Source organism: Bos indicus x Bos taurus, chromosome 7 (assembly GCF_003369695.1).
Source record: "Bos indicus x Bos taurus breed Angus x Brahman F1 hybrid chromosome 7, Bos_hybrid_MaternalHap_v2.0, whole genome shotgun sequence".
Lineage (NCBI taxonomy): Eukaryota > Metazoa > Chordata > Mammalia > Artiodactyla > Bovidae > Bos > Bos indicus x Bos taurus.
This window is the reverse complement of record NC_040082.1, coordinates 102,788,406-102,813,567: the sequence shown is the minus strand read 5'-3', so window position 1 is coordinate 102,813,567 and position 25,162 is coordinate 102,788,406. Positions and strand designations below refer to the sequence as shown.

General features: G+C 48.9%; 1 protein-coding gene across 1 annotated transcript; it reads right to left on the bottom strand.

Annotated features, from left to right (window-relative positions):
- Positions 1-697: 697 nt before the first annotated feature.
- Positions 698-23,348, bottom strand: LOC113896071 (cytochrome P450 4F22). The gene is made up of 12 exons (XM_027548067.1): positions 23,001-23,348; positions 19,595-19,739; positions 14,293-14,346; positions 14,063-14,190; positions 13,359-13,480; positions 9,007-9,274; positions 6,593-6,659; positions 6,352-6,481; positions 4,687-4,820; positions 3,715-3,779; positions 2,251-2,333; positions 698-1,672 (listed from the first exon to the last, which is right to left on the bottom strand). Exons 1-12 carry the CDS (start codon positions 23,334-23,336, stop codon positions 1,495-1,497), a joined length of 1,710 nt encoding a protein of 569 aa, XP_027403868.1. The 5' UTR covers positions 23,337-23,348; the 3' UTR covers positions 698-1,494.
- Positions 23,349-25,162: the final 1,814 nt, after the last annotated feature.

Sequence of the window (25,162 nt, the reverse complement as noted above, 5' to 3'; positions counted from 1 at the left end):
GCACACACACACACACACACCCTCTGCATAAAACCTGTACTGTGACATGACCCACCCTTCCTCCCACCCTTCCTCCATTCCAGCCCCACTCCCCAGATCCAGCCACCCTAGTCCCTTTGTGAGTTCCATGAGCACACCACACTCTCTCACCCCAGGACACTTGCAGATGCTGTTCCTGCTTCCTGGAATGCACTTCACTCCCTTCTCAACCCTCAACTTCTACTCCAGGTTCAGCATCAGAGTAGCTCTCCTTGAGCCACCCTTCAACCCCTGCTATGCTTGCCCAGCACCAAAGCTTCTCTTTTGCAGCACTTGTCACAGGTTGTAAATACATTTACCCATGGAATTATTTGTCCAGGACATGTCCCCCATCCTCCTGAGGGCAGGGATTTACCTGCTGTTGTGCTCACAGCCCAGTGCCATTGGACACTTACTAAGCAGTATTTTGAATTAAGGGGCTTCCCAGGTGGCACTAACGGTAAAGAATCCATCTGCCAATGCAGGGGACAAAAGGGATTTGAACCCTGGGTTGGGAAGATCCCCTAGAGGAGGGCATGGCAATCCACTCCAGTTATTCTTGTGCAGAGAACCCCATGGACAGAGGAGCCTGGCGGGCTACAGTCCATAGGGTCGCAAAGAGTCGGACACCACTGAAGAGACTTAGCATGCACATGTTGAAATAAACGAATGCACAAACTGTCACAAAAAGCCCAAGTTTATGTCCAAAGACAAACGGCTTCCCAGCCTCCTAGCCCACAACTTCCCAGCTGTCCAGGACCCCTCATTTCCTTGCTGGAATCCAGGTGTGAGGATCTGATCTGGCTAGGGAGTGGGTGATAGGAGCTGTCTGCATGCTTTGCTTATATTCTACAAAATTCAGGACACTCGCCAAAGGGGTTATGAGCAAGGGAAGAAGGAAGGGGCTTGAGAGGGAGAGTCTGGGCTTACAAGTCAACAACAAACATCCTGGGCCCTGGGATGCAGCCTCGGGAGTTCATCCCTGTGAGCTGGGGGCTTCAGGAAGGTGATGTTCAGGGTTCTGATCTCAGGCTCCAGTTTTCAAGTCTTCAATTTAAAAGCCAGCCGCGATCTGAGGTAGACTGGGCTTGTAGCCTAGAGGCCTAAGGTATCTATCCTTGGTCCTCCGAGAGATGCTGGGGAGGGGCCTGAGCCCAAGGGAACGTGGCCAATCCTGGTCCCTCAAATAAGAGGGCGGAAACTGGCACTTAGGGGGACGGGTTCTCGACCTCGAGGGGCGGGATCAGACCCTCCAGATGCGGAGCCTTGCCTTGAGTGGTTGTGACCTGCACCATCAGGCTGCTTAACGGGGGAGTCCGGTCCTCCAGGAGCTGAGCCTTCCAGGGGGCGTGGTCTATGCCCTCAGGCTCTTGGGGGCGGGGCCTGGGCCCTCGGGGGCGGAACCTAGGCCTCTCGGGGCGGGGCTTGGGCCCCTGGGATCCGCAGGAGCGCCGACCTTCAGGGGCGCGCCGACCTTCAGGCCCGCGGAGGCAGCGGCTCCACCTTGAGCCAGATGCCGTTCTCCGTGCGCAGAATGAGCTCGGGCTTCCTCCGCACCTTGCGTGTTCGGTCCACGCTCAGGCGGAAACGCAGTAGCGTCAGCGCCACAGCCACGCGCATCTCAGCCATGGCGAAGCTCTGTCCGATGCAGTTCCTGGTGGACGGAGGACAGGGGGGCTCAGGCTAAGCCGCTGTGTGAGCGGGGTCCCTGGGATGGAGTGAAATGACCTCCCCCTCGGAGCCTCAGGGTTTCCCGGGTAGCTCAGACGGTAAAGAATCTGCCTGCAATGAGGGAGACCTGGGTTCGATCCCTGGGTTAGGAAGTTCCCCTGGAGAAGGGCATAGCAACCCACTCCAGTACTCTTGCCTGGAGAATCCCATGAACAGAGGAGCCTGGCGCGCTACAGTGCATGGGGTCGCAGAGAGTTGGACATGACTGAACGGCTAACACACACTGGGAGCCTCAACTCCCGGACAAAGGCATCATAGAGCCATTAAGAGCACATGAGCCCAGAACTCAGGGCTTGGCATAGAGTAGATATCTGATACCCTGGATGATATCGTAGGGTCTGATTTGGGGGCTTCCTGATGTAGTGAGGGCACGAACAGGGTACCAGGTTGGTGGACAGGACACCCCCAGTGGTTTCTGCTCCTAACAGGCACATCCCTGACCTTCCACTGGCCTTGATGTTCCTCCTACACTTCACTTGGATTGGGGGAAATAAAAGTTACCTGGGTCCTGCAGAAAAGGGCACGTAAGCCAATGGGGAGCGCTGCTGTGGGTTGTCCGGATCAAAGCGATAGGGGTTGTACACCTAGGCAGAAGTAGATTGTGGGTGAGTTTAAGGGGGCCTGATTCTGGCCGTCCCAGCGTGGTTCCCTCCCTCAGCCTCTGGGGGCCAGACCAGCTGGGCCAAGAGGTCCAGCCACACCTGCCTCTTTTCCATTCTACCACAGGACCTTTGCACTGGCAGTTGCCTCCACATGGGACACAGTTTTCCCTGCTCCTCACACTTTTAAAGTGTGAACATTTTCAGTTTTAGCTCACCCCTCTCTTCTCTAGTAAGGACCTTCCTCACTGTGTGAGCTAAACTGCTCTCCCCCAACCCAGGCCAGCTTTTGTTTCCTTTGTGTACTTATCACAGTTCAAAATGATCTTATTTATTTGCTTATTTTCTTCCTCCTCACTTCACTGTCTGCTCTGTGAGAGCAAAGACAGAGTGCCCCAGAGGGCCCTCAGTGTCCCATACACAGTAGTTGCTCAAGAAAGATGTGTTGGGGTTTCCCTGGCAGTCTTGGACTCCAAAATTACTGCAGATGGTGACTGCAGCCTTGAGATTAAAAGGTGCTTGCTGCTTGGAAGAAAAGCTATGACCAACCTAGACTATTAAAAAGCAGAGATATTACTTCACCAACAAAGGCCCATCTAGTCAAAGCTATGGTTTTTCCAGTAGTCATGTATGGATGAGTGAGACTTGGACCATAAAGAAAGCTAAGCACTGAAGAATTGATGCTTTTGAACTGTGGTGTTGGAGAAAACTCTTGAGAGTCCCTTGGACTGCAAGGAGATCCAACCAATCAATCCTAAAGGAAATCAATCCTGAATATTCATTGGAAGGACTGATGCTGAAGCTCCAATACTTTGGCCACCTGATGCAAAGAGCTGTGGAGGAGCAAGAAAAGACTCCGATGCTGAGATAGATTGAAGGCAGGAGGAGAAGGGGACGACAGAGGATGAGACGGTTGGATGGCATCACCGACTGGATAGACATGAGTTTGAGTAAGCTCCAGGAGTTGGTGATGGACAGGGAAGCCTGGTGTGCTGCAGCCCATGGGGTCACAAAGAGTCAGACACAACTGAGTGACTGAACTGAACTGAACCCTGGCAGTCCAGTGGTTAGGACCCTGCAATTCCACTGCAGGGAGCATGGGTTCAATCCCTGATCAGGAAACTAAGAGCCCACATGCCACACAGTGCAGTCAAAAAGTTAAAAAAAAAAAAAAAAAAAGATTTGTAGATATAGTGAATTAACAGTGAATGGGTGAATGAATGGGGGTGACGGTGAGAAGAAGTCCTCAAGCCCTGCATTCAGCCCTACCATCTGGCTCCCTGGGGAGGAGGAGAGGGGTGGCCTTGCTGACCAAGGTCTTAGGAGGAAGAAGCCGAGAGAAGGGAGGGTTGGGGCAGGAGCTCACCTTGGAGTCAGGCCACACTGCAGGGTTATAGTGGGTCCCATAGATGCTAACCAGGCAGATGATTCCTGTGGGGAGGGGGAGGGTCAGTGGGGTCAGTAGAAATGAGGGAAACCAGGACCTCCTCTGGAGACCTACCCCTCCCCCAGCTCTCTCCAGAGCCACACAATTCCCACAAGCCATCTGCCACCGTTTCCTGCCCATCCTTCCTTAAAATCTTCTGCTTCACCATCTACTGCCTTGCTTCTCCATTAGAGGTCCCCATAGCCTTCTTCCAAGCTGTCATCCTGGCCACACAGGGATCTTACTCACACATCTGACATTGCTCCTCCACAGCTCAAATACCTCGCATGGCTCCCTACCACCCCGAGGATTAAGTTCAAGTGCCTCAACCGTACATTCCACTTCTTTCACTATCTGTACCCTGAGGCTCTGCTCCATAAGCATGTTCTCTCTTTCATTTCCCAAGGCTCACCTCTCATGTTCCCTCTTCCAGGCAGCCCTCCCTGCATTCCATGCCAGATACAGTCATCACTCCTTATCTGGGGCTGCTCCAGTCCCTGTCCCTCCCTGTAGCCCATCCCTCACCCCATGTGACTGGGAACATCCATGTCCTGCTGAATCTTCCCCAGACTGGCTGGTACTCAAGGCTTGGAGCTGGGGATGAGGCTTCACTAGATGCCCAGCCTCACCCAGGATAGGACCTGGCCTCCAGGGGATATCTGGCAACAGAATGAAGCCAATCCTTCTCTACCTGCACTCTCACAGAACCCACCCCATCATACCTACTCCTTTCTTTCTGCTTGGATCCACCCACCTCTATCTCCCCGATACAAACACACAACAGGATCTCCTCACCACCCCCAGAAGCAACAGGCTATAAATTGCCTACAAGGATAACGCACCTGGGGCAGGCATGGCCAGACCCCCATAGGCAACAGAGCAAGCGGGCAACAGGGAGCACAAAGGGGGCACCTTTGGGGATGATGCGTCCGTCTGGGAGCTTGATGTCCTCCGTGCAGCGGCGGGAGACCAGGGTCACAGGTGGGAACTGGCGGAGGCTCTCCTTGATGCACATGGTGGTGAAGGGCAGTTGGGTCAGGTCGTCCCTGGGGAATGTGGAACAGTGGGTGACTAGAGGCCAGGCCGTGACGCCACCCCTCCCCTAGAGACACACACATGTGCATAGGCTATTAGGAGCAACGGCAGGAAACCAGTCCAGGATTTCAGACTTCCCCCAACTTCAGGCATTTGCAGTTATGCCCTGCACACACCTCTAATCCTCAACAGAAAAAATATCTGCCCCCTGACCAATCAGAGCAGCGCTAGCTGGATGTCTTTGAGCCCAGCATTAATTCTCTAACTGATGAACTGTGTGGAGGTCAGGGGGCACCCCTGGGGATGTGCCAGGACAAACAGAGCAACCTGGAGTAGCACCGATTTACCAGCCTGAATGGTTCAACTTCAGTATTTATAAACCCACACATTATCTCCTTATACTGTATTAATTTTTTTTCCTTTGGACTTCAGTGCCCAACATTAGATTAATTATAATTGTTCATGATCTAGATTGTTTTCTTTACACTAACAGGCTGTCTTTCAAAGAAATTTTATGCTGCTACCACAAAGGGCAAATGGCATGCCTGGTATAAAGAGATCCATAAATGTAAACACCACTGGGAAAAGAGAAGACAGGTGTTGAGTTCTGGCTAGACACCACCTCCTGCCAATTCTCAGAGTCTGAGGCGTCTTCTCCCTTCCTTAACAAGGCAGATTAGCAAGGTGTAAAATGGCATCAATGTAAGATGGCATCAGTGTAAGATGGCATCAGCTGAAAGTGTCTCCCTGAGTTCATAATCCAAATGACTGATAATGAACCAAAAGGGACTTTCTAGTTGTTTGATGCTGCATAATGCTGTGTTTTCTTTGCATCATCCAGAATCAGCTCTACACAGCACACATCTGAAGTAAACTAGATTATTATTCCTGATTCTTACACTTCCCCACTACACTGGAATTAGGCACCATGCCCTTTGCCATGTGATTCTGAGTACCTTCAGCTCAGATGGATGGAGTCTATGTCCCACCCGACTCATGTTGGGATCAGCCCGGTGAAATGCTTTAGCTAATAGAATGTTACAGTGCAAGCAGAGGTTTTTAATTGTGTGATTCTTTGTGCTTCTGGAGTCTGCCTTGAGGGGACCATGCCCAGTATGGCTGCTGGTCCAAGGAGAATGAGGAGACATGTAGGACAGATCTGAATTCAAACCTCAGCTTGGAAACAAACCTATTCAACTCAGTGAAGCTCAGCAGCAAGAAGAGAAATATGCAGATGAGAGCAAAAAGTATGTGCAGACAAGAGCAATAAATAAATGCTTGCTGCAAACCACTGAGCTTAGGAACTGTTTGTTACACAGCATTATTGCAACCTTTTCTGACTAAGACATTCCCAACTAAGAATTCCTGCACTATGAAGAATGCCTATGCATTACTGTCATCCCATTTTACAGTTGAAGAAACTTAAATTCAAGGAGTTTAAGTGACTTGTCTAAGGTTAGTTAGACAGTAAGTGGTAGAGAGATTAATACTCAAGGCTCTAAACTCAACCTGCCCCCAATATCCCCAGGACCCAAGACTGACCACTCCAGTTCCTCCAGCTCCCGGCCTTTCATGACTTCCTGGATCTCTTCTCGGCACTTCTCCTGGTACTCTGGATACTTGGCCAAGTTGAACAGTACCCATGACAGCCCACTGGAAGTTGTGTCATGACCTGCAGGCAGATAAGGAGCCCAGATAGAGGCTGCCTGAAGGTAGCAGAGATGCTGTCCTCAGACAATGGGTCCCTTTCCCATCCTTCCTTAGCCTCACCCCACATCCTCACCCTCAAACATGAATGTGTCTGCCTCAGCTCGGATGTCCTCGTCTGAGAGTTCCTTTCCATCTTCATCCTAGAATGGGCAATAGACTGCTCAGCTCATTTTGTCTCACCCGCCACAACCTAGGAGTTCTTCCTAGGACACCCCCTTTGGAGACGTCCCTGTGGCCCAGTGATTAACAATTTGCCTTCCAATGCAGGTGTCAAGGGGTTCAATCCCTGGTCCCGGAAGATCTCACATGCTGGGGAGCAACTCAGCCCATGTACCACAACTACTGAGCCCACACACCTAGAGCCCATGCTCTGCAATAAGAGATGCCACCGCAATGAGAAGCCCATACACCAAACGAAGAGTAACCCCCAGTTGCTGCTACTCGAGAAAGCCTGAGCAGCAACAAAGACCTAGCACAGCCAAAAACAAATAAATAAAAATTTTAAAAAGATCTCACATGCTGCACCTAAGACCCAGAGCAGCCAAATAAATGAATATATATTTATTAAAGACACCCACCTCTTTCTCTTAAGCCAAGCTGCAGGGGAAAGGATTCCAGGCAGGTGTGTGTGTGTGTTAGTCACTCAGTCATGTCTTGACTCTTTGCCACCCCATGGACTGCAGTCTGCCAGGGTCCTCTGTCCATGGAATTCTCCAAGCAAAAATACTGGAGTGGGTTGCCATTCCCTTCTCCAGGGTATCTTCCTGACCCAGGGATCAAACCCACGTCTTCTGCATTGCAGGCAGATTCTTTACCATCTGACTACCATGGAAGCCCAAGCAGACAGAGGTATGCAACTTGTCCAAGAAAGAGGGAAAGAGAGCCAAAGGTGAGAGGAAGAAGGGAGTTCACATTTCTTCGGCAGTTCGTATCACCAAGCATCTTGCCGGAGGCCTGACAAAATCTCATGATCAGATCTTATGATCGTCATGTTATAAATGAGGAAACTGAGGGTCAGAGGGAAGACTAAGGTCAAATATGCATGAAGTGGTAGAGCTAGAACTAGCATCCAGGACCGTCTGAATCCAAAACCCAGGTGCTGCTCAGAAACTCCACAGAAGCATTACAAACAGGTGACCACCTATCTCTGCAAGTGTCATATTTCTTCAAGATCTTGTGTTTCATCTTTGTTAGTGCCGTGGGCTGAAATGTGTCCCTCCCCTCCCCCACTCCAGAACCCATGAGTTAAAATCCTAACCCCAAAATGTGACCTTATCTGGAGATAAGGCTTTTGCAGAGGTAATTAAATTACAGTGAGGTCATTAGTGTGGGCCTTAATCCAGTGTGACCAGTGTCCTTACGAGAAGAGGAGAAGAGGACAGACATGGACAGAGGAGAGGCCATGTGAAGACACAGGTGAGGACAGCCAGCTGCAAGCCAAGGAGAGCGGCCTCGGGAGAAACCAGTGCTGCCATCACTGTGATCTCAGAGTTCTAACCTCCAGACTGAGAAGACTGATTTCTGCCCTTGAACCTCCCAGTGCTGGGACTTCCCTGGGGGTTCATTGGATACGAATCTACCTGCCAGTTCAGGGGGCAATTCAATCCCTGTTCCTGGAAGACCCCACATGCTGTGGATCAACTAAGCCCGTGCGCCAAAACTACTGAGCCCACGTGCTACAACTACTGAAGCCCTCCCCTTAGAGCCCGTGCTCTGCAGCAAGAGAAGCCACTGCAAGGAGAAGCCTGTGCATGGCAATGAAGAGTAGCCCCTACTCGCCACAACTAGAGAAAGCCCACACACATCAACAAAGATCGGCCAAACAAATTAATAAAATAAAATTTTTAATACTATAAGTAAATAAACAAACCACCCAGTGTCATGCAGCTTTTTTTATGGCAAATCTGTGCTCAGTTGCTCAGTCATGTCCAACTCTTTGCAGCCCTATGGACTGTAGCCCACCGGCCTCCTCTGTCCATGGAATTTTCCAGGCAGGAATACTGGAGAGAGGAGCTATTCCCTTCTCCAGGGGATCGTCCCAATCCAGGGATCAAACCTGCATCTCTCGCATCTCCTGCACTGGCAGGTGGATTCTTTACATCCACACCACCTGGGAAACCCCACTGCAGATCTAGCAAATGAATAGTCTCACATGTTCTACATCTGCTTGCCTTCTAGATCCACATTCTATATGTGTGCACTCAGTCACGCCTGACTCTTTGCGACCCCATGGACTATAGCCTGCCAGGCTCCTCCGTCCATGGGATGTCCCAGGCAAGAATACTGGAGTGAGCTGCCATTTCCTTCTCCAGGGGATCTTCCTGACTCAGGAATCGATCCCATGTCGCTTGCATTTCGTGCACTGCAGGCAGGTGGTTTACCACTAATGCCACCTGAGATCCACCTGAGTTTGGATTTTCCACAGTTGTGCCAGCTCATGAGGAAGCTGTCCTAGGCAGGACTCCACCTTCCAGGGTCCCGTCTCACCTTGGCCAGGAGCAGCACATCAATGAAGTCCAAGGTCTTGCCCTGCTTGGCCTTAAACCAGGCCTCAGCCCCCTGTTGGCGTAGCGCCCGCCGCCGCTCCTGAATGACCTCTGTGGTGAAACCATGCACGGTGTCACAGGCCTGCCGGAAGCGCCGTCCATCAGCTGTGCGGTAGTAGATGAAATCGAGGTAGTGATGCAGGCGATACTGGCGCCGGACCACCAGGGCACTCAGTTCAATGATGGCTGAGATGTAATCGCTCATCTTCCTGCCAGGGAGAAAAAAGGACATGAGCATAGGCCCTAAGACAAGCTTCCTCTCTCAATGGGCAGGTGACAGAGTTGTTGTTGTTTAATTGCTAAGTTGTGTCCAACTTTTTGTGACCCCGTGGGCTCATCTGTCCATGGGATTCTCCAGGCAAGAATACTGGAGTGGGTTGCCATTTCCTTCTCTGGGGGATCTTCCCAACTCAGGGATCGAACCCATGTCTCCTGCATGGGCAGGCAGGTTCTTTACCACAAAGAGCAGCCCTGAATTAACTCTACTTTCTTATTTCCTTGTTTGTTTGTTTGTTTTGGCTGCACTAGGTCTTAAGTGCTGCATGCAGACTTTCTCTAATTGTGACAAGCAGGGAGCTACTCTTCATTGAAGTGCATGGGCTTCTCACTGTAGTGGCTTCTCTTGTTGCAGAGAACAGGCTCTAGGCCCACCGGCTCAGTAGTTGTAGCACAGAGGCCTTGTTGCTCCAAGGCCTGTGGGGTCTTAATTTCCAGACCAGAGATTGAACCCCTGCATTGGCAGGTGGACTCTTAACCTCTGGACCACCAGAAGTCCATTTCCTTGTATTCTAGATGTTTGTCCATCTGGAGCCTCACTGACTGGACAGACACCACCCCTCCCAGGACTAGCTGTTTCTTAGAGGCAGCAAATGACTCACCCAGGAGCATGCCTTTCTTTTGCAAACTAACCAATCCAGAGTCCATACTCCAAACATTACTGGGCTGAATCACTATACCCCTACCTTAATTATCCCAGGGCCAAGCACTGGATAACTTGGGGCACCTCTCTGCCCCAGAGCCAGCTGAAATCATACAAAGTAGCCAACCCTAGGAGTTCCCTGGTTGTTCAGTGGTTAAGAATTTGCCTGCCGATGCAGGGGACACAGGTTGGATCCCCGGTCCAGGAACTAAGATCCTACATGCCTCAGGACAACTATGGGCATGTGCCACAACTACTGAAGCCTGCTGTCTAGAGCCTGTGAGCTGCAACAAGAAAACACACTGTCACAAGAAAACCCACCTCAATGAGAAGCCCACACACCGCAGCAGCTAGAGAGTGGCTTCTGCTCACGGCAGCTAGAGAAAGCCCACACGCAGTAACCAAGAGCCCACATCAAAGACTCATCTCACCTATAAACAAACTTTTTTTTAAAAACTTAAAAAAAAAAACTACCCTGTCCTAAGGCTGCATACCCTGCCTTTCCCATTCCTTCCCATAGAAGACCCCCTGAAAATGTTCCTGCCATGCCCCGTCCTGGTGCTTCTCCAGGCAGCCTTGTGTCTTGTGGCATACCACGCCCCACCCCCCCGCCCTCGCCTCATCTTGGAAATGGTAAGTAACAAACTATCGCAACTGCTTCCTCATCTGTAGTCCTCACCATAACCTGAATAAAACTAAATTCTAGGTACATTTTAAAACAGGCCCAAAGAGAGATGAGGACTTCCATATAAATGAAGCATCACTAAAATTAAATGACTACAATCCACAGTGTGGGAGAAAATATTTGCAAATCGCGTATCTGATGAGGAGCTTGTATCTAAAATATGCAAAGCACTCTTAAAATAAGTCAATAATAAGGACTTCCCTGGGGTCCCATGGCTAAGACTCTGCCCTCCCACTGCAGGAGGCTCAGGTTTGATTTCTGGTTGGGGACCTAGACCCCACATGCCATGACTAAGAGCTCACACGTGACGACTAAAAGGTTCTGCATGCCACAACGAAGACCAAAGGTCCTGTGTGCTGCAACTAAGACCTGCCACAGCCAAACAGACAGATAAAAACTCAGTAATAAGAAAGACAAATAACCCAACTTTAAAATGGGCAAGGAATATGCAAAGACATTTCTCCAAAGAAGACATACACCTGGCCCATAAGCACCTGAAAAGATGCTTCACAGTATTAGCCATTATTGTTGCTTTCAGTTGATAAGTTGTGTCTGACTCTTTGTGACCCTATGGACTGCAGCACGCCAGGCTTCCCTGTCTCCTGGAGTTTGCTCAAATTCATGTCCATTGAGTTGGTGACGCTAGGGACATTAGGGAAATTAACCATTATCTATTAGGGAAATGCAAACAAAAACTACAATGAAATACCACTTAACCTCAACTAAGATGGCAATAATCAAAAAGATAGATAATAACAAGTGTTGCTGAGGGTGTAGAGAGATTGGAGTCTCACATACTGCTGGTAGGAATGTACAATGCTGCAACCAATTTTTGGAAAAAGTTAGGCAGTTCCAAAAAAGATTAAACAAAGAATTATCATAAAGACCAGTAATTCTATGATTAGGTATGTACCCAACAGAATTTAAAATGTTCACACAGAAACTTGTACAAAAATATTTATAGCAGCATTGTTCATAATAGCCCAAAAATTGAAATATTTTATGTCTTTGAAAGACATTTTATGTTGAAAGACCTTAATGTCTTTCAACAGATGCTTGGATAAGCAAAACATGATATTATATGGTACTGCCATTTAACTTCTCAATCGTGTCTGACTCTTTGCGACCCCATGGACTACACTCTGCCAGGCTTCTCTGTCCATGGGATTTCCCAGGCAAGAATGTTAGAGTGGGTTGACATTTCCTTCTCCAGAGGATCTTCCTGACCCAGAAATTGAACCCACATCTCCTGTATTTCCTGCACTGAAGATGGATTCTTTACTGCTGAACCACATTATATGGTAAGTGGAATGTTATTCAACAAGTTTTAAAATTAATTATTGGTAATTCATCTACAACATGGGTGAATCTGGAAACAATGTATTGACTGAAAGAAACCAGACATGAAATTCTGTGTCTATGTGAATTTTATGGAAATCTACATGAAATTTCCGTAAAAGACAAATCTACAGAGACATAAGGAAGATCAGTAATTGCCTAGATCTGGAGGGCAAGTGGGAAGTGGGGGATGAAAGAATAATACAATGATACAGGGTTTCTTCTCAGTGAAAATATTCTAAAATCAATTTATGGTGATGGGTGCACAATTTTGTGAACAGACTAAAAGCCATTGGTTGTATAATTTAAACGGGTGAATTGTATGGTATATCAACTACATCTTGGTAGAGCTGTTATTTTGAAAAAAAGAAAAACGAAATCGCAAGGGGCAGAGCTGCCAAGAGCTGTCCTTAAGTGTGCTCGTTGTCTTCATGCCTTTCTCACCAGCTGCTGTTTTCTTGCTTATTTGCTCGTGGTTACTGCCCCTCTTCCCACTAAAATGTAAGTTCCTTGTCTGTGTTGTTGACCACCGTTTTCTACTCTAGAGCTGGGACATAGCAGGCACTCAAAATATATTTTTTGGATCAACTAATGAATTAATTATGAAGGCCATCTCCACCTTACCTAACTGAAACAATACCACCACAACGCCCAGAGTAACAGAGTCAGCAGCTCGTTGCTGAGGACCTACTATGTGCTATAAACTTGACAGTCATTATGTCCCTTATTCCTTATATCCCCACTTATACTAGAAGCTCCAAGGAACTGGGACTGAGTGCTCACCACCATATCCCCCATAGCTAGCATAGTGCCAGGCACGCAGTAGTTGCACAACAGAGATTTGATGAATGAATCAATGAACCAGGGCAATAGATATTTTATTTATTCACTCAACAAACATCCACTCATCACCTACTGTGTGCCAGGGCAGTGCTACATCATTTTAACCTTCAAGCATCTCTCAGGCCAGGCACTGACACTCTTATTTTACAAACAAAAAACTGAGGCTCAGAAAGTGTGGGGAGGGACTCTTTCCAAAGACCACATACTTTTCATGGAAGAATGAATTAAACTTAGCACTCACTGAGCATCTACTGTGTGCCAATCCATTGACTCATATTATCTCATTTAATTCCCCTACGATGACTATGAGGACCAGATGGAGATGTGCGTTTTGGGGATAAGGAAGCAGGCTCAGAGACATGATGTCAGTTTCCCAGAACCACACAGCCTGTCAGTGGCAGAGCACCAACAGCCCAGGAGTGCCTAACAGCTAAGAGATTTCTTTCTCCTCTCGTCACCCTGCCCCTGCAGCAGCTGGCTCTGTGTTCCCTAGGGAGGCCATACTCACTCCTGACAGTTGCTGTTGTAGCTGAAGACACATTTCTGAAGACAGTCCAGGGTCATGAGGCTGACATGCTCAAACATATCAAGGGAGACCTCTGAGCCCTCTGCCAGGCCCCGCCATTTAGCCTGGAAGACAAAGACACATGACAAATGGGCATGGAGACCACAGACTTTCAGCCAGGCTGATAATAACCCCGTTGCAAGCTCACTACAAGCCCACTTCATAAGTAAAGGAAGTGAGGGCTTCCCTGGTGGTTCAGTGGTAAAGAATCCGCCTGCCGACGCAAGAGATACGGGTTCAATCTCTGGCCCAGGAAGATCCCACATGCCTCAGAGAAAGTAAGTCTGTGCACCACAACTATTGAGCCTGTACTCTAAAGGTCGGACATGCAACTTCTGAACCCACGAGCCACGATTACCAAAGCCCACAGAGCCTGCCTTCGGAAACAAGAGAAGCCCCCGCAATGAGGAGCCCACGCACTGCAACTAGAGAACAGCCCCTGTGTCCACAAACAGAGAAAAGCCCACGCAGCGATGAAGACCCAGTACAGCCAAAAATTAGTAAATAGTTTGTTTTTAAAAAAAAAAAAAAAAGGAAGTAAGGCTTCCTGACATAGGCTTCCTGATGTCGCATGACTTGCCCACAAGCTGGAGTCTGGACCAGCCCCACTTCCAGATATCCTCTCCCCAAGAAACCCTGGGACTCACATGCATGGTATCAGCGCACTGGTTGAAGATCTTCATGTAGGGCTTCAGGATGTCGAAATGGAAGGCAGGCGTCAGCAGGCGGCGGTGCCGGCTCCACTTGTCACCTCTGCTGAGCAGCAGCCCATCTCCTACACCCAGGAGATCGAGGTTAAGGACCTTTCCAGGAAACCTCATGCCCCACCCCCTCTTCCCTGAAGCCCCAGCTCCAGCCTACCCAGTCCCGAGCTCACCCAGCCAAGGTTTCAGGAAGCCATAGAAAAGGTCATCCTTGGGGGCAACGGCAGCTGTGGGGAGAGAAGAGGTGACGATGCCTCAAAACAAGGTTCTGACACTTGACCTCTGCTTATGACCTCCTTGGGCCTCCACTCTGGGCTCTCACCTCCCACCTCACCCCTCCAGTGCAATCCTCCACACCTGCCCCAGGGAGATTCTTATAACACCTGATCTGAACATGAGCCTCCCCTGCTCAAACACCTCCCATGGCTCCCTATTGCCCTTGTAAAACATTTCAAGCTCAGGCTAGCACTGAAAGCCCAGCCCCATCTGGCTGCCATATTCCTCTCCCTTTCATCCTTCAGCAAATGCCAAATAACCCCACATGCTGACCCTCACTTCCAAACTTTTGCCCAGACTATGCACTCTCTCCAGAATGGTTTTCTTCACCTGATTCTTCCCCTAATTCACCCCTTCTTTTCTGCCAACTCAGGCCATCTGAATTATACCTCCTGTGCTCACAGTCTCCAGCCTCTCCCTTTCCAGTCTGCTCTGCACCCTAGATCCAGGGAGATCTTATCTGACTCTAGATCTGACCATGTCCCTTCCTGCCCACACACTCATCAGTCTCAAACACAGCTGCTCAGCCCATTTTCAACACTCTGAGTGACCTATCCCAGTCCACACCACTCTCAAAATACCTCTGCCCTCCACCTCAACCATCCCTTGCCCCACATACATTCAACTTGCTAACATCACAGAACTTTTCTCAGCTTCTTGAAAAGCTATGTTCTCTCTCGGTTCTGAGTCTTTCCACCAGGCACCCTCTCTGTCTCGAAAACTCTTTCCTCATTCTTCCAGTCTCCACTTGCATGCCATTCCCTCTCCCATCAGTCACTATCAGTTACAAATTCCTTGAGGGGAGGGACCTAGTTGATCACTAATGTATTGGTGCTAAATAAATTTTTATTGTGTGAATGAATTAGCCAATCAAAGGATGAATGAATGAAAACTATCAATGGTTGGATGGATGAATGGATGGATCATTGGATGGATGGGTGGATGGATGGGTGGGTGGATGGATGGGTGGGTGGATAGATGGATGGATCATTAGATGGATGGGTGGATGGATGGGTGGATGGAGTGAGTGAATTCCCTTTCTATGTGCTAAATAGAATTGGGACAGAATGGGCAGGGTGCAGGAAGGAAGTACCTGAAACTCAAGTGATGTCAATTTTACCTGAGATATTACTCAGCCACCTACACACACACTCCCTAGGAATTGGCCAATTGTATGCACAACCACCTGTCCACTCATTCTCCCATTCAACAAACCTCTTCCACCACCCTTTTGTGCCCAACCCATGATGAGCGATGCTGAGGACCCAGAGATGGCTCAGCTCCACGCCCTGCCTGGTGGAGCTCTGGGTGTGGTAGAAAAGGGAAGCAGAGGCACACCATGCAAGCAGGTAGAATGTATGCCAGGAGTAGAGGGAGTCACAAAGAAAGGGCTGCTATAAGTCAAGGCAGACTTCTGGGAAGAGGCAGCTTTGGATGGGGAGGTGGAAGTCTCGTCTCTCCTCTCTGGGCTCTGGACTCCAGGCTAGGCCCTTTAGGGCTCTTTCTGACACATGAACCTGTATAATGGCTGTCCTGCTCAAACACCTCCCATGGCTTCCTAACACCCCCAGGATAAAACACAAGCTCCTTCACTTTGTACACTGGTGCTCTGAGTCCAGCTCCTGTCTCATTTCCTAAAGTCTATGGGGTCTTAAAGAGTCGGACACGACTGAAGCAACTTAGCATGCATGGCTGTTTTTGCTGTGTGTGTGTGTGCTCAGTTGCTCAGTTATGTCCGACTCTTTGCAACTCCATGGACATAGCCCGCCAGGCTCCTCTGTCCCTGAGATTTCCCAGGCAAGAATACTGGAGTGGGTTGCCATTTCCTTCTCCATGAAAAGTAGCCGACAGTTGGTTAATTCATTTATATGCAGAAATATTTAATGAGCACCTACTGAGTGCCAGGAGAACGAATTCATTGAGTTTTTGTAGGGTTGCCATGAGGCAGGCGGGACTGCTCTATTTTCTCTATTTGGATTGCCATTTCCTTCCTCAGGGTATTTTCCTGATCCAGGGTTTGAACCCGTGTCTCCTGTGTCTCCTACATTGGCAGGTGGATTCTTTACCACTGAGCCACCTGGGATACTACTGTGATTATAATTATTGCTCAGTGGTATCAAGAATTTGTGAGATGAAAAATCTCAGTCCCCAGCTCACAGGAGGAGCCTAATAGGGAAACATGAACGCATAGGAACCATGGAAAACAGTTTGGCGGCTCCCTGAAAAGTTAAACATAAAATTCCCATCAGCGTACATGTGTGCTTCCTTGTGTCTGACTCTTTGCGACCTCGTGGTCTGTAACCCCCCAGGCTCCTCTGTCCCTGGGATTTCCAGCCAAGAATACTGGAGTGGGTTGCCACTTCCTTCTCCAGGGGACATTCCTGACCCAGGGATTGAACTCGTGTCTCCTGTGTCTCCTGCATTGGCAGGTGGATTCTCCACTGAGCCACCTGGAAAGCCCCATATGACCCCACAATTCTACAACGAGGTATCTGCCCAAGAGAAATGAAAACATATGTCCAAAACTTGTACACACATGTTCCTAGCACTCTTATTCATAACAGTCGAAAGGCAGAAACAACCCAGATGTTTACCAGCAGATGAATGGATAAACAAATGTGGTATATCCATATATCCATAAATGAAATATTACTCAACCTTAAAAAAGGAATGAAGTCCTGGTCATTGCTACAGTGTGGCTGAACCTCAAAAACATTATTCAGCATAAAAGAAGTCAGTTGCAAAAGACCCTATGTTGTATAACTCCTTTCTTATGATATGTCCAGAAAAGAAAGTCCATGGGGACAGAAAGTATGTACCAGTGTCAAAAAGAGAAAGGAATGAGAGATGGCAACTTCATAGCTATGGGGTGTTTTATGGGGTGATTAAAAAGGTTTTGAAACTAGGGAGGGTGAATGATTGCACAACTATGATGCACTAAATACCTTCCACTTTAAAATAAGTAATTATACTGTATGTACAGCTCAATTTTAGAAATGAGTATATAAAAACAAAGCTACAGTTATATGGCTATATATCCTGCTTTGTCATTCTAGAAAGCATTTTTACCTACCTTCTATCTCTATCACAAACATCTCTTGGAAGATAAAGAAACAGAGGTTCAAGGAGGAGCCATGGCTTTCATCAGCTGTGTGGGTTTAAGCCCAGAAGAGCAAGCCCCTCTCCACCCCCACCCCCAGATGTGGTCCCTAGACATTGGAATCTGAAACTTGGGGCCAGGCCTGTCTAATATGAGATAAGCAGGTACAGAGGGGCCTGGACTTCCTGGGGCCAGGAGACCCGACTCCAGGCTGCTTCTCCTGACTCACAGCCCCACCCTCCCTGAACTGCAGTCTCCCATCTGGTTCCTCCTGTGGGTGAGGCAAAGGATTTCCTGCCAGTCCTGAGAGGGCAGAAGGGAGAGGAAGGGAAGAGACCTGAGCATCGGACTAAAGTGCTAAGCTTAATTTTTCCTTTGTTTATTTTTGGCTGCTCTCCACTGCATGCGGAACCTTAGTTCCCAGACTACGGATTGAAACCACGCCCCCTGCATTGGGGAGTGGAGTCTTAACCGCTGGACCTCTGGGAAAGTCCCATCAAGTGCTAAGCTTATGGTGGGGGCTCTACTGCCTGGTCTACTTGCAGAGGGGGTCTCACAATCATGCAGGATGACATTCAGAAAACAGAGGCTCTGAGGTGATAGGGAGGGGGAGTGGGAAAGAAAGGGAAAAAAAAGATTTAAAAGGCAGAGTCTTGTTGATTTATGGCAGAAACCAACACAATATTGTACAGCAATTATCCTCCAATTAAAATAAAAATTTTTAAAGGCAGAAGAGAAGAAAGCCTTATTTAGCACCTACCCAACACTATCTTACTGAATCTTCACAGCTGCCCCATTTAATAGATCAGAAGCTGAAGCCCGAAGCTAAATAAATCACTGGGTCACATAGCATACATGCTCCAGCCTGGATTCAAACCCAGCCCACCCAAGTCCTGGTCCAGGCCTCTTTTCCACAACTTGGTGTCCATCCCTTGGAAGTGTCACTGCTCCCCTCCCCCCAGAGTCTGATTTTCCCTCTTTGTTCTATGGGGATGGTTATTCCCCTGCAAGAGGCTTCTCAGGTGGCACAGTGGTGAATAATCCACCTGCCAATGCAGGAGATGTGGGTTCAATCCCCTGGAAGAGGAAATGGCAACCCACTCCAGTATCCTTGCCTGGGAAACCCCATAGACAGAGGACCCTGGCGGGCTACAGTCCATGGAGTTGCAAAGAGTCAGACACAACTGAGCGACTGAGCACATTCCCTTACACATGCAACAGTGGGGGATACAGAAGCAGGAGAAGGGCAGAGCTGAGAAGAATGACAGCCCCTTTCGCCTTCATGGCTCCAGGGGCCACCCTGAAGGTGGTCTCCAGAAGTGTGTTTGCAGAGGCCAAAGCTGAAGCCAGAGGTCCTAAAATTCCTGGAGCTCTTTATTTCCCATCCCTCTTCTCTCAAACATCCTCTGATACCTCTGGAGATGCCCAGGTACATATGAGGCCACCCTGGGTGCCTAGAGACTCACTTATGAGGAAGATAGAATGCTGGACACAGATAACTCAGCCCTAAATGGTTAGGAGTGAGAATGGAAGAGTTCAGAGGAAAGAGCTATGGTCTGTGTAGGGAATCAAGGGAGGTTTCCAGGAGGAGGGGGTTATTCCAGCTGCATAATGAAGGCTGAGCAAGTGCTCCCCAGGAGCACTTGGGAATCCTAACCCTGGGATAGATGTGGAATGCAGAAGGGAGAGGCAATCTTTCTACTTTTCCCTCTCCACCAGTCAGCCTAGGTTAACAGAACAGGCTGCAGATTTGGATAGCCACAGTGGGAGTGTCAGAACCCAAGTGATGGGAGTGCCGTGGCTTAAAATTAAGCAACAACCATTTAACAAAAGCTTAGGCAAAACAACTGCCTATCTGAACATGTTTGCTCTGACTTTGAGGAGTGAACATCCTATCAAAGTTCCTGGGACTTTTAGATATTGTCACCTCTTTTCCCTTGCTGTTCTCATTATCTGTGAGTCAGCTCTGGTAAACTCCTATTCATACTTCAAAGCCCTACTCAAACAGCCTTTCCTCTGGATAGCCTACCTACTTAGAAACACTGGTAGGCTGTGGGAGTTGAGGGTTTACTCATCAATCAGAGGCCCAGCCTGCCTACCTGAGGCGCCCACCAGTGGCTTGATGTAGTCAGGGTGCACCAGAACCACCAGTGGCAGGACGGGCCCTAGCCACACGAGGATCACGTGGTGCATGTCGTCCAGCACCTTCTTCTCATCTTGGAGGCCTCTCTCATTTGGGAGATACTGTAGGTGGTGGTAGAGAAAGGTCGTGAGATGGTACCCAGCCCTGGTTTCCCCTGGCCCTTCCCTCCTACCACTTCCTCAAAAGAAAGCCCTCAAAAGAAACCAGGAAGGGCTGTGTGATTGTAGACAGTCTGCTGCACCTCGATGAGCCTACATTCCCTCAGCTTAAAACTGGGGTGGTGGGCGGGGGGGAGGGAATCAACTCCCCTTCTGAGGACAATTGAGACAATTTATGAAACAGCAACATGAATGAGTCCTAGCACAGGGCTTGACACACAGCTGGTGCTCAAGAAATAAAACCAGTAACAGCAAACACAATAATGATAATGATTAGCATTTATTGAGTATTTTTGTTTGTAATAAAATATCACTGGTATTGTTCTAACACATACACATGTTTGCAGTGTTGGGCACTGCCATGGGCATTTTTCATATACTCGTATGTTCAACCCACACAAAAACCCTATCACGTAGATGCTACTATTTCCCCCATTTTACTTTACTCAGTAGGGTCAAATGACTTGTGTTAAGTTACAGGTGAGTAAGGGACTGTCTTCATTTGGGCTCCCCTAGAAGCAGAAAGACAAGGGTTCTAGGGCAAGCAGTTTACTTGGGAGGGTAATCCCCCAAAACATGGGTAAGGAGAGGGGGAGTGAGATAGACAGAAAGGCAGCCAGTAAAGAATCAGCAAGGGAATTATCCCCATGGGCAACTGGGGCTCATTCCCACTGGGGACCTCTTGGGGGACATCCATCTCAGGATCAACCCACCAACCATTTGAGGGTGAGGGGGCAGGGATGTTTTATACCAGCTCCTTTAGGCCCATAGTCACTGACTGAGGGCTATCCTGGGGCATTAATTCACAAGCTAACAGTCCACCCAGGCAGAGTGGGTTACAGCTAGAGAAAGCCCTAGAACACAGGCAAGTCAGCTCCTTGCAGCCAGAAATGGGCAGAGAGGATGTGAACAGACAGTGGCATCACCTGCCACAGTGGTGAAGGCAGGATTTGAACCTAGGCCCCCCAGGCTCCAAAACACCTGCTCTTAACCAACATGCTCTATGAGGCAGAGCTCTTCAGGCTCAGTATCAGGTGGATCTGAGCTCAAACCCATCCTCAGCAGCTGTGTGACCTTGGGCAAGTCACTCGACCTCTTTGAGCCCCAAAGATCAAATCCAAAATGTAGGGCAGGTCCATCCCTATCTCATAAGCTGTGAGAACTGGGAGAGCTCAAATACAAAAGACCTAACCCAGTGCCTGGTGAATGGCAGGGCCCAGAAATTTTAGAATGAATGAATGACTCTTCTCTGATTTCTGCCTCTCCTTCTGGGTCAAGTTCAGCCCTGAGCCTGTCCACACCCAAGGGAGACTACGGCATTATCCAGATCTCTCAGCCCCAGGATGGGCCCATGGGATCGAGGTTGAACTTCAGAGCTGGCCCTGGCCTACCACCCGTGGCAGCAGGGCCTGGCCATCACTTTCAGGACCACCATCATGCCAGAGGGCTTCCTGGAGTAAGGCTGGATATGGGGCATGGAAAATGAGCAGAAGTTCATCTGACAGGGAAAGATATTCTTGGCAGAGGGCAGTTTTGGCAAAGGTCATGGAGATGGAAAGGCAGAGCTTGTTCATGGAACAGGAAGTCATTCTATTAGACTAGAGGGAAACCATGGAACAGGTGAGGAGGGTGAGGGTGAGAGTCTAAAGGGACTTGAACTCCAGCTGAGGAGTTAGGAGTTTCTCAGGACAGCAGTGGGGAGCCTGGAGGGTGTGTGAGCAGGGGAGGAACACGGTGGGATTCAGGAATCTTTCTGGAGCCTGGATGAGGGATGAACCAGAGGGGTGAGAAGGAAGGCAGAAGCCCAGGAAGGAGTCTAGACCATGGAACAGCAAAAGAGGAGAAAGGAGGCCTGAGCAGGGCTTGGAGAACAGAAGAGAGGGAGATGATTCAGGTACAAAGAGGCAAAACTTGGTAAGTGCTGGCTCCAGGAAGGTAATTCCCAAAACTAAGTAAAATGAATGTATTTTGCACTATTGAATGGACATGTGTTTCCTCCTTCCTTCTCCTGAGACACTTACTCCAAGCAGTATCTAAAAGACATCTAGAATCACTTGCTCCTTTCAGTCTCTGCAGGACCCCGGAGTGAAGAGCAGACACCCACCTCTGTGTAGCAGGCCCAGAACCAAGCATGCCACAGAAATGACTTCAAGAATCGTTGGAACACTCTCACGGGGTTATCAGGCATGATCCTATTTCCACAATGCAGATGAAGTACAGGGAGGTGAAGAAGCTTCTCAAGGTCACACAGGCAGCTCATGGTCGAGAGAGGCAAGTCCATGCTGATGACCACTGCCCCAAACTGCCTCCCCAAAGTCCTCCAAGTTCAGCATAAGGCTTTAATTCGGAAGGTCTCCACAATGAAGCTGTCCCTCAGCTTCATTTAGGGCTGGAAGGGGAACCAGGTGAGTCCAGCAGGGAAATAGGGGCTGGACTCTGAGGCCCCCCAGTCTTGGCACCCTTGGGAGTCTGAATTTCTCTCTTACAACCTCTGAAGTGCATTTAGAAAAGTCCAGCCTTTCTCATCCAGAAGCCAGATGGGCAAGAGTAGAGAGCTAAGATCAGGCGTACTGGGACTAGACAGCACGGGTTTGAACCCAGACTCTGCCACTTACAAGCTGTGTGGCCGAGGGCCAGCTACTTAACCTAACCTCTCTGTGCCACAGTATTCTCCAGAAGAAAAAAAAATAAGGAGATAGTTGCTGGACCTACCTTCTAGGACTGTCAAGAGGACTAAATGAGTTAATATGTATAAAGTGCCTGAACTAATACTTGGAATATATATGTGAAATAAGAAAAGAAATGAAAGAAAAGGGCTGAAATCCTCACCTGGGACCACAGCATTAAAGAGAATGAGCAAGTTCATGAAACCACACTGGGTTCAGGTGAAGCAATGAAGTCTACAAGGATACCTCCCACTCTCCTTTCCTGGGATTTCATAAGCACTGATGCCTGTTGCTATAGCAATAGCCCGGAATTATAGAGAGAACTTTAGAGTCAGCTCTGCCTCGTCCAAGCTGTGTGACCTTGGGTAAACTGCTTGCCCTCTCTGAACCTCAGTCTCACTCAGATCCTGTAAAATGGGTCTGTTTATGGCTCCAACCAGATTCTTGAGGGGATAAGGGAAGCCAGCAGGGCCATCATCCTTACTGAATACCTGTACCTGCCCTGGCCCACCCGGCAAACCTGCCCAGCCACACCCACCATGCCCAGGTGGCCCAGCAGCCAGTTGCGCCGGGGTGGCTGGGGGAAGCAGCGTAGTCGGCGGCAGGTGATATAGAAACCCCAGCAGAGCCTCAGGAACTGTAGCAGCAGACGGAAGAGGAAGAAGAGCAGGGTGAGAAGGAGCCCGGACACAGCATACAAACGGAACGCCGTCTTCTCCAATCCCAGGAGGTGCAGCAGTTGCTCTGTGATGGGCAGCATCCTGGGGGGGGGACACATGGGATGGGGGTCAGTGAAGGTGGGAACCACCCTCCAGCCATGGGTGTGCCATATACACACAATGACCTGTGGACCGAAGCATGATATGCCTGGCATACTAATACATGTAAGTCCCAGGCGCCAAGGACGCTTCCTCCCCCAAGGAGGAGGAGCTCCACCCAGCTGGCCCCTCTATATGCCCTCAGCCTTGACTTTGCAGAGCATCCTTCCTGCCAATGCACAGCTGGCCAGAGTGTTAGAAAATTAAAACAAACTTCCTCCCCTCCTCCCTTCTGAAAGGAGCTCTCAACCAATGACTGATGAGCATTGCTGATGAGTCTCAACCAATGACTGATGAGCTTTGCTGATGAGTTTTAACCAATGACTGATGAGCTCCGGCTCTTTCTTTCTGGTGCAATGACCGATATGTGGTTCTACATGTGTTACTAAGGTTCTCCAGCAGGACTCCAGCTGCCCACGAGAAAGACTTTCTTTATAAGTTACCTCCTTTCCCCTGTCTTACTTCCCTCTTCAACCTTTAATTGAGGTGAAATCCACATGATATAAAACCTTTTTTTTTTTTTTTTTTTAGTGAGCAAGTCACTGGCATTCACAGCGCTGTGCAACCACCACTTCTAACCTAGTTCCGAAACACTTCAGTTCAGTTCAGTTCAGTTCAGTCGCTCAGTCGTGTCCAACTCTTTGCAACCCCATGAATCGCAGCATTCCAGGCCTCCCTGTCCATCACCAACTCCCGGAGTTCACTCAGACTCAAATCACCCCAAAAGGAGACCCCGTCCCCATCAGCAGTCCACTCTCCCCTCCGCCCACCCCTGGCAATCACTAATCTTTTTGTCTGTTCTGGACATTTCATACAAACGGAATCAAACGCTGCAACCTTTTACATCTTTTGTAGCTTTCTTCACTCAGCACGTTTTCAAAGTTCATTACCTTGTAACATGTATCGGTGGTTCATTTCTTGTACTGCTAGTAATAGTTCTTTGTAAGAATGTAGCACATTTTGTTCATCCATTCAACTGTTGGAGATTTAGGATGGTTTTTGTTTTATTTTGTTTCATTTTGGCCACACATGTAGCATCTTAGTTCCCCCACCAGGGATCGAACACTTGCCCCCTACATTGGAAGCAGAGTCTTAACCACTGGACCTTCAGGGAAGTCCCTGTTTCCACCTTTTTGGCTACTGTGATATGTGCTGCTATGACCATGGATGTATATGTTTTTGTTTGAGTCCCCGTTTGCAATTCTTTGGGGTTCACTTCCTCCCCACTTACTGGTCTCTTCTGTGATCACTTCTCAAATAAACTATTTGCACTCAAATCCTTGCCCTGAAGAAACCAAAGCAGCGTGGGTGGGTAGCAGTAATATTAGTAACACAGTGAGCTGGTATGGAGCACGTACTACATGCCATCTGGGTGGCACCTTATTTCTTGGAACCTTAACGCAATCCTTGGAGGCAAGCCCTGCCATTCTTTCCATTGTCAAGACAATTCAAGCTCACTGCCTCTAATTCAAGGGGGACAGGGAGCAGGCAGAGGCCCCCTGAATCCCCCACCAAGGCCAGCTTCACTCACATTTGAGGGCCCATGGATGTCAGACAACATCAAGGCAATTGCTCAAAATGCTCAAGTCCTGCTCTCATAGGTCTCTTCCACTCTGTCCTATGAGCCAAGGGTTCCCTCTGTGCCCCTACCTCCTTGGACAGCACAGCTAAAGGAACCTTGCAGTGCAAGTTCTCACCTGTGTCCTCCACCTCCCCCACCTCTGCCAGGGGTGCCCCCCACTAGGGGCTCTGACTGACTGGCTCTTCCACCAGTCAGAGTGTTTGCAAGGATGTGAAGAAACTGGAAACCTATGCATTGCTGGAGAGAATGGAAAATGGAGAACATTATAGTTGTTCCTCAAAAAAAAATTAAACATAGAAT

Bases quoted from the DNA above. Each gene is read 5' to 3' on its own strand.
- LOC113896071 (XM_027548067.1), bottom strand. From the start codon at position 23,336: ATGCCAGGCATATCATGCTTCGGTCCACAGGTCATTGTGTGTATATGG. The intron at 14,347-19,594 runs GTAGGCAGGCTG...CTCTCCCCACAG, and splicing joins GCCACTGGTGGGCGCCTCAG to CTGCCGTTGCCCCCAAGGAT. The intron at 4,821-6,351 runs GTCAGTCTTGGG...CACATTCCCCAG, and splicing joins GAGCTGGAGGAACTGGAGTG to GGACGACCTGACCCAACTGC.